The sequence below is a fragment of the Alosa alosa genome, chromosome 9 (assembly GCF_017589495.1).
Source record: "Alosa alosa isolate M-15738 ecotype Scorff River chromosome 9, AALO_Geno_1.1, whole genome shotgun sequence".
In the NCBI taxonomy this organism is placed as follows: Eukaryota; Metazoa; Chordata; class Actinopteri; order Clupeiformes; family Clupeidae; genus Alosa; species Alosa alosa.
The window spans coordinates 28,629,837-28,644,620 of NC_063197.1; the positions used below are offsets into that span (position 1 = coordinate 28,629,837).

The window sequence follows — 14,784 nt, forward strand, 5'->3', positions numbered from 1 at the left end:
CTTATGTATGATTTTTGAGTATATGTACTTGACTTGAGTATTAATATTTTTTTAAACTTGTGACTTTTACTCCACTACATTTGAAATATGAGTATGAAGTACTTCAAATGCAATAATCCGATGGATAGACCATCTTGAAGTTCTTTTTTTTTTCAATAGTTCAAATTGAACTTGGCTGTGGTAATGATGGTGACAGCAGATTCTTCATCAGAACATCCCCCATAGCCTGGGAGAACCTAAACGAACCTGTTAGCAATTGAGATTTAAGAGTCAGTCATCATCAGATGGTCTGGTGTTACAGTAACCAGGCTATCTTCCATGATCATTGAGATGGAATAAAATTAGACAATCACCTGACATTCACCACATAGCTATCTTAAGCATACATCATTAAACGATAAATAAGCTACTCATATAATTGAGTTATATGGTTTTGTGTTAGGCGGTGAGAATGAATAGAGAGAACAGAGAATGAATAATGATTTCAATTATATTATTGCATCCATTTGAACAGTTGCAATGAAAATAGGTCAAATGTTTTTGTTGGATATAAGGAACTAAAGGTCTGTTCAAGTCCTACAGTATGACTAACCAAAGGATGTACACCCTATTAATGACCAAATAAACATTACAATACATTAAAAAGGAAAAATACTTGTACTTTTGAATACTTAAGTATTTTTAAAAGCAAATACTTCTTTACTTGAACTCAAGTAAAAGTCTGACAATTTTCACTTGTATTGGAGTAATATTTCACACGGTGTATCTATACTTTCACTTAAGTAAATTAATTACTCTGTGTGTGTACTTCGTCCACCTCTGCTAGTGACACAAGTTGATATAATTGCTGACTAGCTGATGATATACCCTTGCAGTATTGTGTGGGAAAATACATGTTACATATTTTCATGAAAATAACTATTCACACAGAAATGTGAGTATTTTCATAGGAGGCTCTAAATGAGAATGAATGCAAAACTGACTAAATTCTTTAATGTCAGATAACATGAGACTCTGTGGTGTGTGTGTGTGTGTGCACCCCAGTCGAGGCCGTAGCCCCAGTCGAACTCGTGGTATATTCTCAAGCTGATGGTCTCGATGAACTTGATGGGGTAGAGGACTGTGTGTGTGTGTGTGTGTGTGTGTGTGTGTGTGTGTGTGTGTGTGTGTGTGCCTGATCATTGTAGTTCAGCCTCACAGAGTTATTGCATTTGAAAATAAATCACTTCAAACTTGGAGTTCAGTTAAAAGCTATACTTGAGTAGCATGCTTAGTGTAACAGTGTGTTATGAAAAGACCATTAAGCAGCTGCACTGGGTTCCCTGAGTGTCACTTGAGCCGCTGGGTCCCCCATCAATCCAAAACATTAATAGACTTCTTCACTTATGATTTGAAATATGAGCTGGCTGAGTTGCTCATTATGTTATTCTTTATTTTTTAATTATTTTTTATTGGGTTGGCGCTTTTTAATTATATTTCATTGTTGTGTTCTCTCTCTTCTCTCTCAATGGGCCCTCTTGCACTCTTGCAGTGTTTTTTTTTTTTTAATAGGCTTTGATTCAAAATATCTAAATTGTGGAGCACAGGCTTGGAAAACAAATAATCAGATCAAAGTTATATCAAAATTATATTAGTGTGCAATTTTGTACTATGCCCATACATTTCCAAATACAAAAAGGACTGCATCTACTCATATTGCAATGTTGTTAGGATAACAAATGAATTAATTAAATTAATTAATTAATTAAATGAATTAAAAAACACAGATATTTGGAATTTATTATTACTTTGTAACTATACAAATTTGAAATGTTATCTGACCTCTTAAGCCTGGGCAGAAATGCAATGATGGCAAAAACAGACTAAGCAGCCTAGCCTTGGGCAAGATTAAGAATGCATCTGAAATCTAACAGACTGTCTGGAGCAGTCGACTCGCCACTGATCCCAGCGCCAGAGGGCATTGTTTTTTTTTTTTCTGTTTGCTTTTTTTGCACACATTTCAACAAAAGAGCAAAGCTAACAACTGTGCTGATTTTCTCAGAATAATTGGGTCAACAATTAAAGAAGAAGAAAGCGTTCATGTGGGAGTATATTCTGCTTATTTATTTGTTAGAGAGGGTGTGTGTGTGTGTTTGAATGTGTGTGTCCAAAGGGGATGTGCGTGTTTGTCTTTGAGTGTAGGCTATGTGTTAGCAGCTGTGTTTTTAGTAATTATGGATTGTGCTTGTATTTTGTGTATGTGTATGTGTGAGTGTGTATCTAAGGAAGAATGAGAGACAGAAATGAAGAGAGAAACAGACAGATGGAGAGAGAGACAGGAAGGGAGAGAGAAAGAGAGAGAGAGAGAGAGAGAGAGAGAGAGAGAGGGAGAAAGTGAATGACTAGTTGGTGCTTTGATGTGAACAAAGTGTGTGTTTCAGCAGCACTAGGTCAAATGTGCCTTGTGGCAAAGTTCTTTAGCTGCATCACCAATAATTACCGATTCTAATCAGTGCACATCCCGGGAGGAAACCTGCCTCCCACACAGACACAGCGCAGAATTTGAAATGCAGATGACACACAGAGGTCTACCGTACACCGTTAGATATCCATTCATCTCCAGAAATGATCTTAATCTTCCCGGAGGTTAAGTGCATCTCATCCATCTGAGTGAATAATATCACTACCCACTAGTTCAACAGCTCTTAGTTCTGCCTTATCACAGCTCTGAAGACTTAAACATTGGATATGCCTCTCATACTGGTGTGTAGTGTGAACACAAGATGGAGACAATGTCTAACTGCAATTGTGGCAAATTAAATCATGCGGAATTACCAATTTGTTATAATTAGAGATAGAGGTAGCCTATCTTTAAAATCTGATATACAGTAGGTTTAATCCGCTGGCCTATGTGCTGCAGTGTGTCAAATGAAGCCATACAAACTAGAGCAATTGGTAAAAGGGTCAATGACAGATAAGGGTTGGTAAGATGACAAATTCAAAAATATGTTTAAAACTTTAAAACAAAACATGCCTGTGGTTTGTTAAAGTGTATACTTTGTATTTCTGTTGTATTCATATTATTCAATATGACGTTTATACTACAAAAGATAGAACTGACAGCCTGTTAAATTGTCAAATGGTGTAACCACAAAAAATTACAAATATCTAATATTTCACACCTCCTAGAGGTCATGCAATTGCTCTCATGAAATTAGTAGTTTATTTAGTAATATCCTATAAGAATATGTTTTATTATATTTATTTCTAAATTTAAATGATATGGGGTTTTCATTGTACTGAGCAAGTCCATACGCTGAAAACATCTTGTTTTATGTCTATTCTTTGACCATTTCAGTAAAAATGGTTTAAACAGCTATTATTACAGTGTAGTAGAGTATTAAATCATTATCAATATTATTTGTTTGTACAATATTAGTATTTTAGACAAAATACTGGTTACACCAACTGACATAAATCTGCTGGTTAGGGTGTTGGTGGGGCTGTTGAGCTTGCTGCTAGCTGGTTGGTAGGGTAATTGTGATACCTGCAAAGGTGCTTTTGGAGTAACCAAATCTTGTGTGACATGGCATTCTTGAGATATCACACTCAAGGTGTTTTTGACCTTGACATTTGACCTTCAACCTCCAACATCAACTCACTTCACCTTTGAGTCCATAAAAACACTCGTACCAAATTTGAAGCATGTACGTGAAGCCGTTCTAGAGATATAATGCGGAATGCATGAGATATGGATGGGACTTTTATTTTGACACACAGGAAACACTTTAACAGGATGTGTAGTTCAGGTAGAGCTAGATCAGAGAGGTTGATAAAGCGAGACGATTCATAAGAGGGTAAATTCTGGCACGTTGTGACGTGGGGTTTGAAGCTGTCACGCCCATTTAGCAGTCTAGCGGGAGGTCCCGTGTCTATGTATTCCTATGGGAGATTTTCTCAGAATATGACCAATCCCTTAGCCCTACATTCAGCGATGTAAGTCTTGAACCCATTTTCTACAAGCCACATGTCTCCCTAACATTCCGACATTGAAATTGTATTTTCCAACGAAACAAATAAAGACAAAAATAGCTTTGTTCGTGATCTGTCACTGTCTCCTCAAAGCTCTGGTGCACAGCCACCTGTTCTCAGAGGCTCTAGACTCAGGGATGGTTGATAAACTAACCTAACATATTTTTTGCTAGAACTAGTAGACTACCACAAAGTTGCTGAACGTATGTTCTTTCAGGTTTGTTTGCAACAATATATAAGTTTAACCAAAGTTCTTAGCTGCTAGCTAGCTAGCTAGCGAACATTACTATTCACTTTCCGTTTACTGTGCTAACACGATGTCAAATAGACCACCCGAAATAGGCACATAAAAATTAAGAATCTCCGACTAATCATAAAAAGGGATACGTTCAAACCACACAGCACAGCTAATAAATGCCAAAGATTCTAGGATAACTTGTGTCGAATTGAGGAAAGAATGTAGTTAACAATGTAACAACAACAGCACTCTTGACTTTTGATCATCCTCGTTGGAACGGTGGCCAGGGGCTGGGGTAATCCTTCATTGCGCGTGCGCACAGCCATCTTCTGACTGGGTGAACAAAACTGGACACACTCGTAGACGACGCAGGTAAGCAAAGTTGTCATAATATATTTAGCATCTTTCTTTGATTTTGGTGAATTATTTCAAATCACTTAATCCTCCCTCTGCGTTACTGAAAGCAACATGAATGTAAAATACCATCAGTTAAAAATGCCATAGTGCGGCGGTGCCTTCATAGCAATAGCTCTATACCAGCTAACTGTTATTAACAGCGAGCAGCCCGAATCATTGTGACATCCATCAGTAAACCGTAGTGGAATTGCTAGGATGCTAGCTTGATAGCTAGGTGTTTCATAGTACAATGTTTTGTTTTGTTGTTTTATTTTGGTCAACGGCAACAGGTAGGTTCGGTATTGTTTGCCTTAGTGGAAGACCGTAGCAAATGGACTGTGCCTGGACTGTCTGTTTTCAGTCGTTTCAGTCTTGGCACGAGCCTAGCCACAGTGAACCAAACAACCCAGCCCAACCCAACCCACAGGAAAACGTTTATCGTAAACGTTTGCGTAAATGTGAAATTTAGAACACTGGGTTGAGAAATTCTCCATCGATGAATTCGGACAAACCATTCGACTAAGAGTCTATTGTGTGTTATCTGAAGCCTAGCCCGCGTTATTTCGGTCGTGTGGCAGTCAAACCATGTAGCCCACTGGTGCCATGACCTGAAATAGCGTAACTCTGAGCTGTCCCTCTTGTTTTCTTTTTTTAGTCTGTCCATTTCCAGCAGGAATCATGGGAACTGGTACGTATGTTTTTAAGCTGTTTTATTTCGTAGCCCAACACAAGAAAACGTTACCATTTATTAACCACTTATTTTAGGCTATAATTTTATATATATATGTCACTGAGTCTGTGCTTATCACATCCAATTGACTCTGTCTACAGGCGTCAGGTATAGCAGGAAACTTTCATGAAATCCTGTCCTGTATATATTTGTAACATATTTTTTAATGTGTGTGTATGTATGTCCATTCCTCAGTTCAATCTGTGTCTAATCTGAAATTCCTGGAGTGATTAGAATCACAATACTGAGCTTGTCCTTGAACCTCCCGTCTTCCCTCAGTGTAGTCAAACACAGGAGCGGTCTGTCTCTTTGCCTTGGATGGTGGTGCTGAGACAGTGAAGTCCCCCCCGTTTGAATGGGGCTTTTGTTGTTTTTAGCAGGAATGCTGGTTTGGTGGGCTGCTCTTTGTCACAGTCCCCCTCTGTTTTTTTTTTTTTTACACCCTTAGTGTTCCTGCAACAGAGCACGGCTCACTCCGTGCTGAGGAGGTTGCGGCGGGCCAACTACCTCCTGGAGGAGGTGAAGCAGGGGAACATTCAGAGGGAGTGCCGAGAGGAGGTGTGCAGCTATGAGGAGGCACGCGAGGCCTTTGAGAACGACGAGAAAACGGTGAGTAAGACTTAGCGGCACAGAAGCGTAGTGGACATGTCCATTCAGAGCTGTGCAAAAACAGCGGGAGGGAATGTGCTGTCTGGCTTGAGGAATTTCCTGGCACCAGAAATGGCTTGTTATCAAGAGGAAGTGCAACTCACTCCCTGTGAATTCTCCATAGAGAAAACAAGAGCTAGTTGCCGGAAATGGCTAAAACCACAGTGTCTGGGGCTGACGGCAGTGGGCATTGTTTGCGATATCACTTGGGTCAGCGATATCAAGCGCATTTGCATCAGTACATTTGATCTTTTTTTTGTATAAACATGGTATTGCGCATCTGTGACATGTGTTGAGTGCTCATGGGTGTTGCCCTGTTGTTTTGCCGGGTCAACAGAGGCGGTTCTGGGAGGAGTATGTGCGCGAGAACAACCCCAACAAGGGGCTGGAGTCGATGGTGGGCAGCGCCCAGTCGCTGTACCTCATCCTGCCGCTGCTGCTGGTGCTGCTGCTCATCATGGCCGTGACCATCACCGTGTGGCGCTGCCACTCGCGCAAGCGCTCGCAGCGGAGTCCGTCCGCTGGACGCTCGCACCGCGAGCCCACGCTCTCTGTGGTGTCCATGGACCAGTGGGGGCCGGAGTTCCACTCGGACATGAGCCCGCGCTCCGAGATGAGCGCACGCAGCTACCAGGCCGGGTCCGGACGCACAACCGCCGGGGATCCGCCGCCCTCCTACGACGAGGCGGTGGGCCAAGCCGACGTGCACATCGAGACGGAGCCGCCGCCGCAGTATGATGACATCGTGAACAACAGCTCGTCCAGCGTGATCATTGGACAGGGGAAGTAGGAGCAGCAACATCACCATCACAGCGTCTGTCATAACCAGAGCTTCCTTCACCAACCACCAGCCACCACCACCCCCCCCCCCCCCCCCTCTTCATTAGAACTCCATTCATTAGAACTCCATCCATCCATTTCCCTCATACACTTAACCACTCTTGTCAAACGCTTCCACGCCTGGAGACAGCCAGTGGGGAGCTGTTGGCTCAAATGTGGGGGCAGGAATCATTACATGGTTTGCTGAGTGTAAAATTTAAATGGAAATTAACGATGCATCCCAAGAAGGCGGAGCTCAAACTACAAGTGTCCAACAAACAACATGGTGCCGTGGTGCTGCTGTGAGATTGAGGGGTAGGCTATAAATGCAAAGTCTGGCTGCTGCATTGATAGATTTGTCGGGACCCGATTTTGTTGCCATAATGCCACCCATAATTTCAACCAAGGGTTTTCTCCAAGCGTGCTACAAATTGACACCATCATTATGTGTGATCGTTGCAGTCCAGCGTAACAGAGGAGATTCAGTCAGGGAAGTGCAGTAATGGACTTTGTTCTTATGTCTGACTGGTTTGACCATTCCTGAGATTTGAAATCAGCAGTCTGTGGGTGGTTGAGTGAGTAATTACACTAATCTCTGAAGCACTAACAAAACCAGATGGCACTGCACGCCTGGAGTGTGCCTTGCTAGTGCCGATGAACCTAACCAACAATATCAGTGAAGACACTGATTTAGAAGTCACTTTTTACCCGTGTGTGTGTGTGTGTGTTTACTTACCTACTTGCTTGTGTGCATGCATGTGTGCTTTGAAAAGCATAATAGGAATTGATCACCTTGACTTCAGACAGCTTGGTGGTCAAACAAAAACAAATGTTTGATTGTACATTTACCATCCATCTTTTCTAAAACTAAGAGAAACTAAACAAATAGTTTGTGTGAGTAGGTGGAGGGAATTGTGCAACTAAATCTAGAAATAGATTGGAATAAATCTAGAAAGAGACTGGAATTTATCCTGCTTTGCACTGATTGTCTTCAAGAGCTCTTTGAAGCAAGCGAGAGCTCTAACGGCTCCCACACACAGTTGCGTGCGTTGCAGTGCTGGAGACGCATCCCGTTCACTTTACATGGGCTTACGTCATCCGTTACCGAACTGAATTGTTGGTCGGTTGCGTTGCGTTGCTCCTGTCGCTCGCGTTGGGAAGTTCAGCTGTTGCTGCACCGACGGACGGCACCAGCCAATCAAATTACGAACAAGCGAACAACAGACGGCACCAGCTAATCAAATTACGAACAAGCGAACAACAGACGGCACCAGCTAATCAAATTACGGTTATACCTTAAGTCATTTGCATAGCTACCGTTGGGAACACCCACTGGCATGTGTTGACGGAACGCAACTGTGTGTAGAAGCCCTAAGTGAGAGCTCTTACGATGCAGTGGTGCAGTTCTGATTATGGCTGCACGGTCCTTTACATTCAGAATAGGTTTTGATGTGGATAGTAAAGGATCAGCGTGTACAGTAGATGCTCAGAGTTAATATCTAAATATTTACTGAGAAGTATTATATGAGTTATTACCAAGATTTCCATACAGGGACCATCTTGTTCCCATGCCAGAGGGGCTGGGTAATATGCCTGCATTACACTGGAGACGGGTCCTTGTATTTGAACAGTATTGCTTCCTCATTGTTATGTAACCCGTATATTTCAGACATTTTCGGAGTTGCCTTTCTTGTAACCTTGTTGTTCCCTCTATCGAATTACTATCCATTGGTGTCTACTGGGATATAACCTTGATTCGTAGAAATCTTTTCCTGTTACAATCGATTGTACTAAAAATCTGTCCATGACGTGTCAAAATGTTTGGTGTGCCAGTCCTCCTATAGTTGTTGTTTGCCAAGATGAACTTTTTCTTTTGTTAAATGCTTGGGTGGCACAATGAGTGGCAATATTTGAACTCTCAACTTGGTCATTGTTCATCACGAGGTCTCATCTAGGAGGACTGAGCAGCCAAGACCTATTACTGTGAGATGACACGATAGTTGTCATGCTATTGGAGTAGTCATAGTTGCAGTGACAGGAGGGTTCAGGAAAAAGACCTTCCAATTTTGAAGGTTGTTTAGATGAACTGTTATTAAGGAACAAATGAGTGTGTATGTGTTTGAACATGTAATCATATTGTACATGATTTAAACTTATGTTGTGGGTAGTTAGCGTGTGAAAAAGCACTTTTAAAAGAGCTTGCAGGGCTCCTCATATTGGACATACTGTCCACTCTGGCTGAGTGTCCAAGTCTTCTTGAGTTCAGCTGAAAACCTCATGAACGACATCACCTACCTTGTTGTCCAGAATCAGATATAATCTCAGATATATGCAATAACACAATAACAAACACTAACTCAGAGAACAACTCTAAGTATGCCAAATCAACACCTGCTCAGCTGAAAAACTGTTCTAAAGTTAAAATAGATTTTCTTGTGATAGTGGGAAGTCAAGTCAGGTTCAGGAAGTAATAATCTCTCGTTTTCAACTATCAACAGTCTAAAACTGCTAATAGGAGCCGTCATTTAAAACTATGCACATACATACATATTGGAATGCAAGGATTCCATGCAAGGCTTTACTGACATACTTGGAATCACACTGTGATTTGTTAGGTATGCACAACACAAGTATATGTTCTAAAAGATGGACAGCGGTGTAGTGAAACATGATCTCCCTACTTGTGCACATTGAACTGAAACATAGCCATACTCTCTGAACTTGAGTAACCGCATCTCTGACCATAAGGCCGTAGCTATGGACTGCAGAGTCACTGAGAAATACTCTCTCTGCCTGCGTTCAGAATGTTCACTCGTTCACTACACCACTATATATTCACTATGTAGTGAATGAGTGGATGTTTGGAACAGGTTGTGATAGTGGCCAAGTCTGGCCCAGATATGGCTCACATCTGTTACAGAGGTGGCTCCTATGAGCGCTGCCATTTTACAGTTTTAGCTTGAGCTGTTATGGTGTGACTAACCTGCTCATCAGGTGGACTAGCCATTTTGGGTGTATAGTGACAACCCTATATACCAATTGTTTTGCTATGCCTTATTTGAGCAATAATATACATTTGTGTATAAAAGTGTTTGACATTCTTTTTGGAGATGAAACAAGCTTGAGTTGTGTTTGTAATAAAAGTTTTTCAAAGTGACGCACTGTGTCTTTTGTGCTCTTGTTTTTTTTATATTTTGCCCACAATGATTTTTTTAATTTTTTTTACTCGAAACAAGACTTGCATCATAGCAGCTGACCACATTTAGTAAATTAGTAAGTAAATTACTTGGGTGATTTACTTGGTTAGTAAGTAAATTACTTGGGTGAATTACTTAATTTACCATGAATCCTTTGAATCTATTGAGGCTATGTCCTATCTAAATTTGTGGTTTGTCAGGACTTCTAACAACTTTTGATTGTGTTAAACTCCCTGGTATGTAGTGACTGAGAACCTAATCTCACAAGACTAACACACAGTATAATGAGGTGTTGACTCAAGAATGTGTGAGTGTATTTGTTTTCACCTACCTCCTTCCAAGGAAACTTTTGTTTGGAAGAAACCAACACCACAATGAAATAAAATATCCAAGCTTTATGAAAAGTATTTTTTTTCAGTGACATAATTGTAAAAAATGTTAACCTTGAAAAAGTTAACCTTTTTCCAGCATTTCTGCTGAGCAAACAACAGTTACAATTTGCACAAATCCAGAGACAATAGGATCCAGTCCTTTGTGTCTTCCCAATCGTACGATTCCCAAATAACTCTTTGAATCAACAAAATTGAAACACAAAGTCCTTCATATATAAATCATTACCCCATAAAATTAAACAGCACAATCGGTAGCAGGAAGCCACAGCATAGCTACGTATATTTGAAGCAGCGAACAACATGTTGTCTGTAAACACACAATCACACACCAATCACACAAGGGCACAGAAAGAAGTTGGCAAAGCAGGGTGTATGCTAGAGGCACAAGACTTGGGAAGCTTTGGAAAGGAAGCCACCCTCACAGCAATTGAGGGCAAAGCTCCAAGTTCATCCTCAGGCAGCAACAAGTTTGCAGTGAGTCAACAGCTGAGTCAAAGAGAGTGAAAATCAGTGCAGCCTGTTCCAGCTAAGCACTCTTCCTCTTTGCGGACGTGACTTGAGTGTGGTGGGTCATGCAAGGGTCACTGAGGAGAAGTGAAAATCAAGTACAGGAGGAAGTGAATCTCTCTCTCTCTCTCTCTCTCTCTTCAGATCCAGTCCTTGGGCTGGCGAAGGACCTCCATCAGTTCGGCCTCCTTGGTGCCTTTGACAGGCTCATGCATGTACTCCCACCTGACAGCAATTAGGACAGAGTAGAGTAGTACTGGTGGATGAAAGTTTCACGATACACACGCTGTTAAAAAACAAGGGTTTTCCCCCCTTTGGGGGGGGGGTGCAAAAAATTAAGAAATAACAGAATATCTGTAATGTTTACTTGGCACTGCTTTGAATAGCACATTAGCAGTTGGCAGCATATACATGTACTAGGTAACTGCTTCCTTGGTGGAATAATGCAAGTTATCTAAACTAATACTGTACCTGGCAGTAAGAGGTAAAGACATGAGAATACTCTCGATTCTGGAGCCAGGAGTGGCCAGTCCAAACTTTGTCCCTCTGTCATACACCAGGTTGAACTCCACATACCTACGGCAAACACGAGATATGCATATTTGGGACTTTGGGATAACTTGTAAGGGAATAAAGTATAAGTAAGTATATATATACTCTTTTGATCCAGTGAGGGAAATTTGGTCTCTGCATTTATCCCAATCCGTGAATTAGTGAAACACACTCAGCACACAGTGAACACACAGTGAGGTGAAGCACACTAATCCCAACGCAGTGAGCTGCCTCAAGGGGTTAGGTGCTTGCTCAAGGGCACTTCAGCCGTTCCTACTGATCGGGGGTTCGAACCGGCAACCCTCCAGTTACAAGTCCGAAGCCCTAACCAGTAGGCCACGGCTACCGCCCAAAAAAAGCTGCACTGACATAAGTATGTCAACCACAACGGCCTTCATTTTTGAACGGCAGCCCTGTCCATGCTGATGGCTATGTTGCCGACGTACCTGCCCCGTCTGAGTTGTTGCCAGGCCTTCTCCTCTGGACTGAAGGAGTCATTTACGTGTTTGCGTACAATGGGCAAGTAGCATGGCACCACAGACCGGGCACAGCTCTTCACAAACGCAAACACCTCCTCCTGGTTCGGAGAATCCAGGTCATCAAAGAAGATCCCCCCGATCCCTCGCCGCTCATTCCGATGGTTGATGAAAAAGTAGCGGTCGCACCTGGAGCACGAGGGAGAAAAGCAATACGGCCAGCACTTGGTGATGGCTTCAAGCCAAGATCAAGGATATTCTATATAGGGTAATTCCACGTCAACTCAACCAGGGCCCACGCAACTCCACATACCTACCACTTACATGGTTTAGTTCTTGCGCTAATGGGCTTGTGAACTTTGACAAAGAAAACAGATCGAACAAAATCGACACCCCCTCCCCCCGTAAAACTGGCTGTATCTTGGAAAGTATTGATATTATATAAAAGTAATTTTACAGTGTGTCTCCTGGGTAACATAGGTACACCTGGTTATTTTTTTTAAACCTAAGTGCGTGGGCCCTGGTTGAATTGACGTGGTATGACCCTATATTATCTTTGAGGTACAAAACAAAACATAACCAAAAATGGCACTGGCACTGCAGCTTATATGAATGAATAATTTATGTTAGCGTACTGTACTTTTGCAAATATTTATAAATGAAACCAGATCAGTCTGTTGACCTTCCACAGCATGAGTCACACTGTTTATGAATGACTGTGTGTGTATATTTTCACTGTTTCTGTAAAGCCAGCTAGTGGCCAGATGCCTTAAATGCATTATAAATGCCATTTTTCTCCCTTTGTTGTGGATTGCAAAGATGTTCTTCCTTCTTAGATGTATGAATGTTTACTCTTTTAAAACATATTTAGGATTATTTTTCTTGTGTATCTAATACTTTAATTATTTTAGAACCCATGTATGCGCAAGCCTGTTCGCTGGTATTTGTGTACACACAAATATACACAATATGGCTAAAACCAAGACTATAATCTCTGATGTTTTCCTTCTTTGTTTCCTGCACTAGAGCTTGAGTTCTTGACTCGAATCCTGGGGTAAGTCATCATGATTTTCTTAGTTTCATGTACCAGTAAAAAATGATCAATGGTATTAACAGGTTAAGTTAATTCATACCACTACCTAACAGGCCTAAGAATGAATAGCTCATTATTTCCATAACTCCACAGGCTTAAGATCTGACAGCCTGGTTTTCTTCCACTGACATACATTTTTTGAGTCAGGATGATTGTAACTCGTAACTCCGTACCACTTTTTGAAGTCAGAGTAATACTGAGGGTGGTGCTTGTCACAGGCCTCCTTGAGAGTGCTGTGGAAGTGAACGGCATCCTCCTGGTTAAGGTACATGGGAGTCAAATCAGTCCCTCCACCAAACCACCATTGTTTTGTGCCTGTTAACACAGACAAAAGAGTGTGAAGAGAATCACAAAGGCATCCTCATCTTCAAGTGAAGGCATCAAATGGAATACCCAATACTCACCGTCTGCCTCCTCAATCTCAAAGTATCTATAGTTGAAGTGCACTGTGGGAATGTGGGGGTTCTTTGGGTGAATGACAGAGCTCACACCCATGGCACAAAACGGCAGCTTCCCTGTGACAACATGATAACAGAGTGACAGTTGGTCCACAGCCCTGATGGGGACAAGCGCCCTCCCTCTTCACCTTCGCCAGATAAGACTCACCATCTTTTGCCTTCAGCACTTTCCCCCGGCTTCGCATCTGTTTGGCAGCCTCCTCAGGGAGGTTTCCGTACACCACAGATACATTCACACCGGCCTTCTCAAACACCTTGCTGTCCTGTAGGACACAGCTGATGCCACCGCCACCTGACAAACATACAAAAGAAGCATTTTTCAAGATCATGCTTAGGACACAACATTGAAAAGACACAGGCACAGGTTTTTTACAAGTACTTTTATTTACCGCTGTTACTATGTCACTGTGAATGTGTTATATCAACAATATCTTCAACAACAGATCTTTGGACCGTAACCTCTACTGCAATGGCTTGTTAATAAACCGACATGACCCCTCCCTGAAAAGCCTTAGCCTCAATAGATCATCAGTCATCAGTAGGAATTGCGTTCATACTTGCCTTCTTTACGCTGCCATCTATCCACTTTAAAAGAACCGCCATCCACTTGCTCCAGGGCTTTGCAGAACGCTGCCTGTGTTTCCAAGATGAGCATTTCCATTCTGGTGCTCATCTCATCTTTTCTCTCCTGTAAAACGTGGACGTCCGTGATAGGGGAACACATAAACGACTTACACCTTTCTAAAATATCTCCTTCATCTTTTTCTGGCAGTACAATCCTTGATGCCATCTCTGCCCTCTGAAAGTGACACACACCAACCGCTAACCCTGCCACAGTTGCGGCACCTGTCACAAGGAAGACTCCTTTTCGATAACCACCAGATGTGACATTTATTCCGTACGACATTAGCCTGGTTGACACACTCCTGGGAAACCATTTCGTTAAAGGTAGCGAAGTAAGCTTGCGAAAACTGGAATATGGTCGACGCAAAGACGAATGTAGATCAACTCCTTGATGGTGAATGGTGCCTTTGCAAAGAGGAGTGAAGACCCTTGCTGTTGACTTCGTAGCCGTCTGCAGTCTGGTTAAAGTAACAGACATTTTCAGGCTAGTTAGTCAGCCTGCAACTGAACCTCAAAGTGTAAAGCACAACCTCTAAAAGAAACGCCCGAAAAGGACTGTTATTGAACGATGTGAGAAAAGGCACGTCGCCTTGTCTTGCGTCTTGTACTTCCTGTATGGCCTCTAAGAGACCTTTACACGCAG

The 14,784-nt window shown here is 42.0% G+C and overlaps 2 protein-coding genes across 2 annotated transcripts; one reads left to right on the top strand and one right to left on the bottom strand.

Annotated features, from left to right (window-relative positions):
* The first annotated feature begins 4,542 nt into the window (after positions 1–4,542).
* On the top strand, positions 4,543–6,893 carry prrg1 (proline rich Gla (G-carboxyglutamic acid) 1). Its single transcript, XM_048252261.1, has 4 exons — positions 4,543–4,621; positions 5,301–5,333; positions 5,824–5,984; positions 6,361–6,893. Exons 2-4 carry the CDS (start codon positions 5,324–5,326, stop codon positions 6,811–6,813), a joined length of 624 nt encoding a protein of 207 aa, XP_048108218.1. The 5' UTR covers positions 4,543–4,621; positions 5,301–5,323; the 3' UTR covers positions 6,814–6,893.
* Positions 6,894–10,419: 3,526 nt separating this feature from the next.
* Positions 10,420–14,773, bottom strand: cpox (coproporphyrinogen oxidase). The gene is made up of 7 exons (XM_048252252.1): positions 14,079–14,773; positions 13,666–13,809; positions 13,464–13,574; positions 13,233–13,374; positions 11,937–12,155; positions 11,410–11,514; positions 10,420–11,163 (listed from the first exon to the last, which is right to left on the bottom strand). The coding sequence occupies exons 1-7, from the start codon at positions 14,617–14,619 to the stop codon at positions 11,079–11,081; spliced, it is 1,347 nt and encodes a 448-aa protein (XP_048108209.1). The 5' UTR covers positions 14,620–14,773; the 3' UTR covers positions 10,420–11,078.
* Between the last annotated feature and the right edge of the window lie 11 nt (positions 14,774–14,784).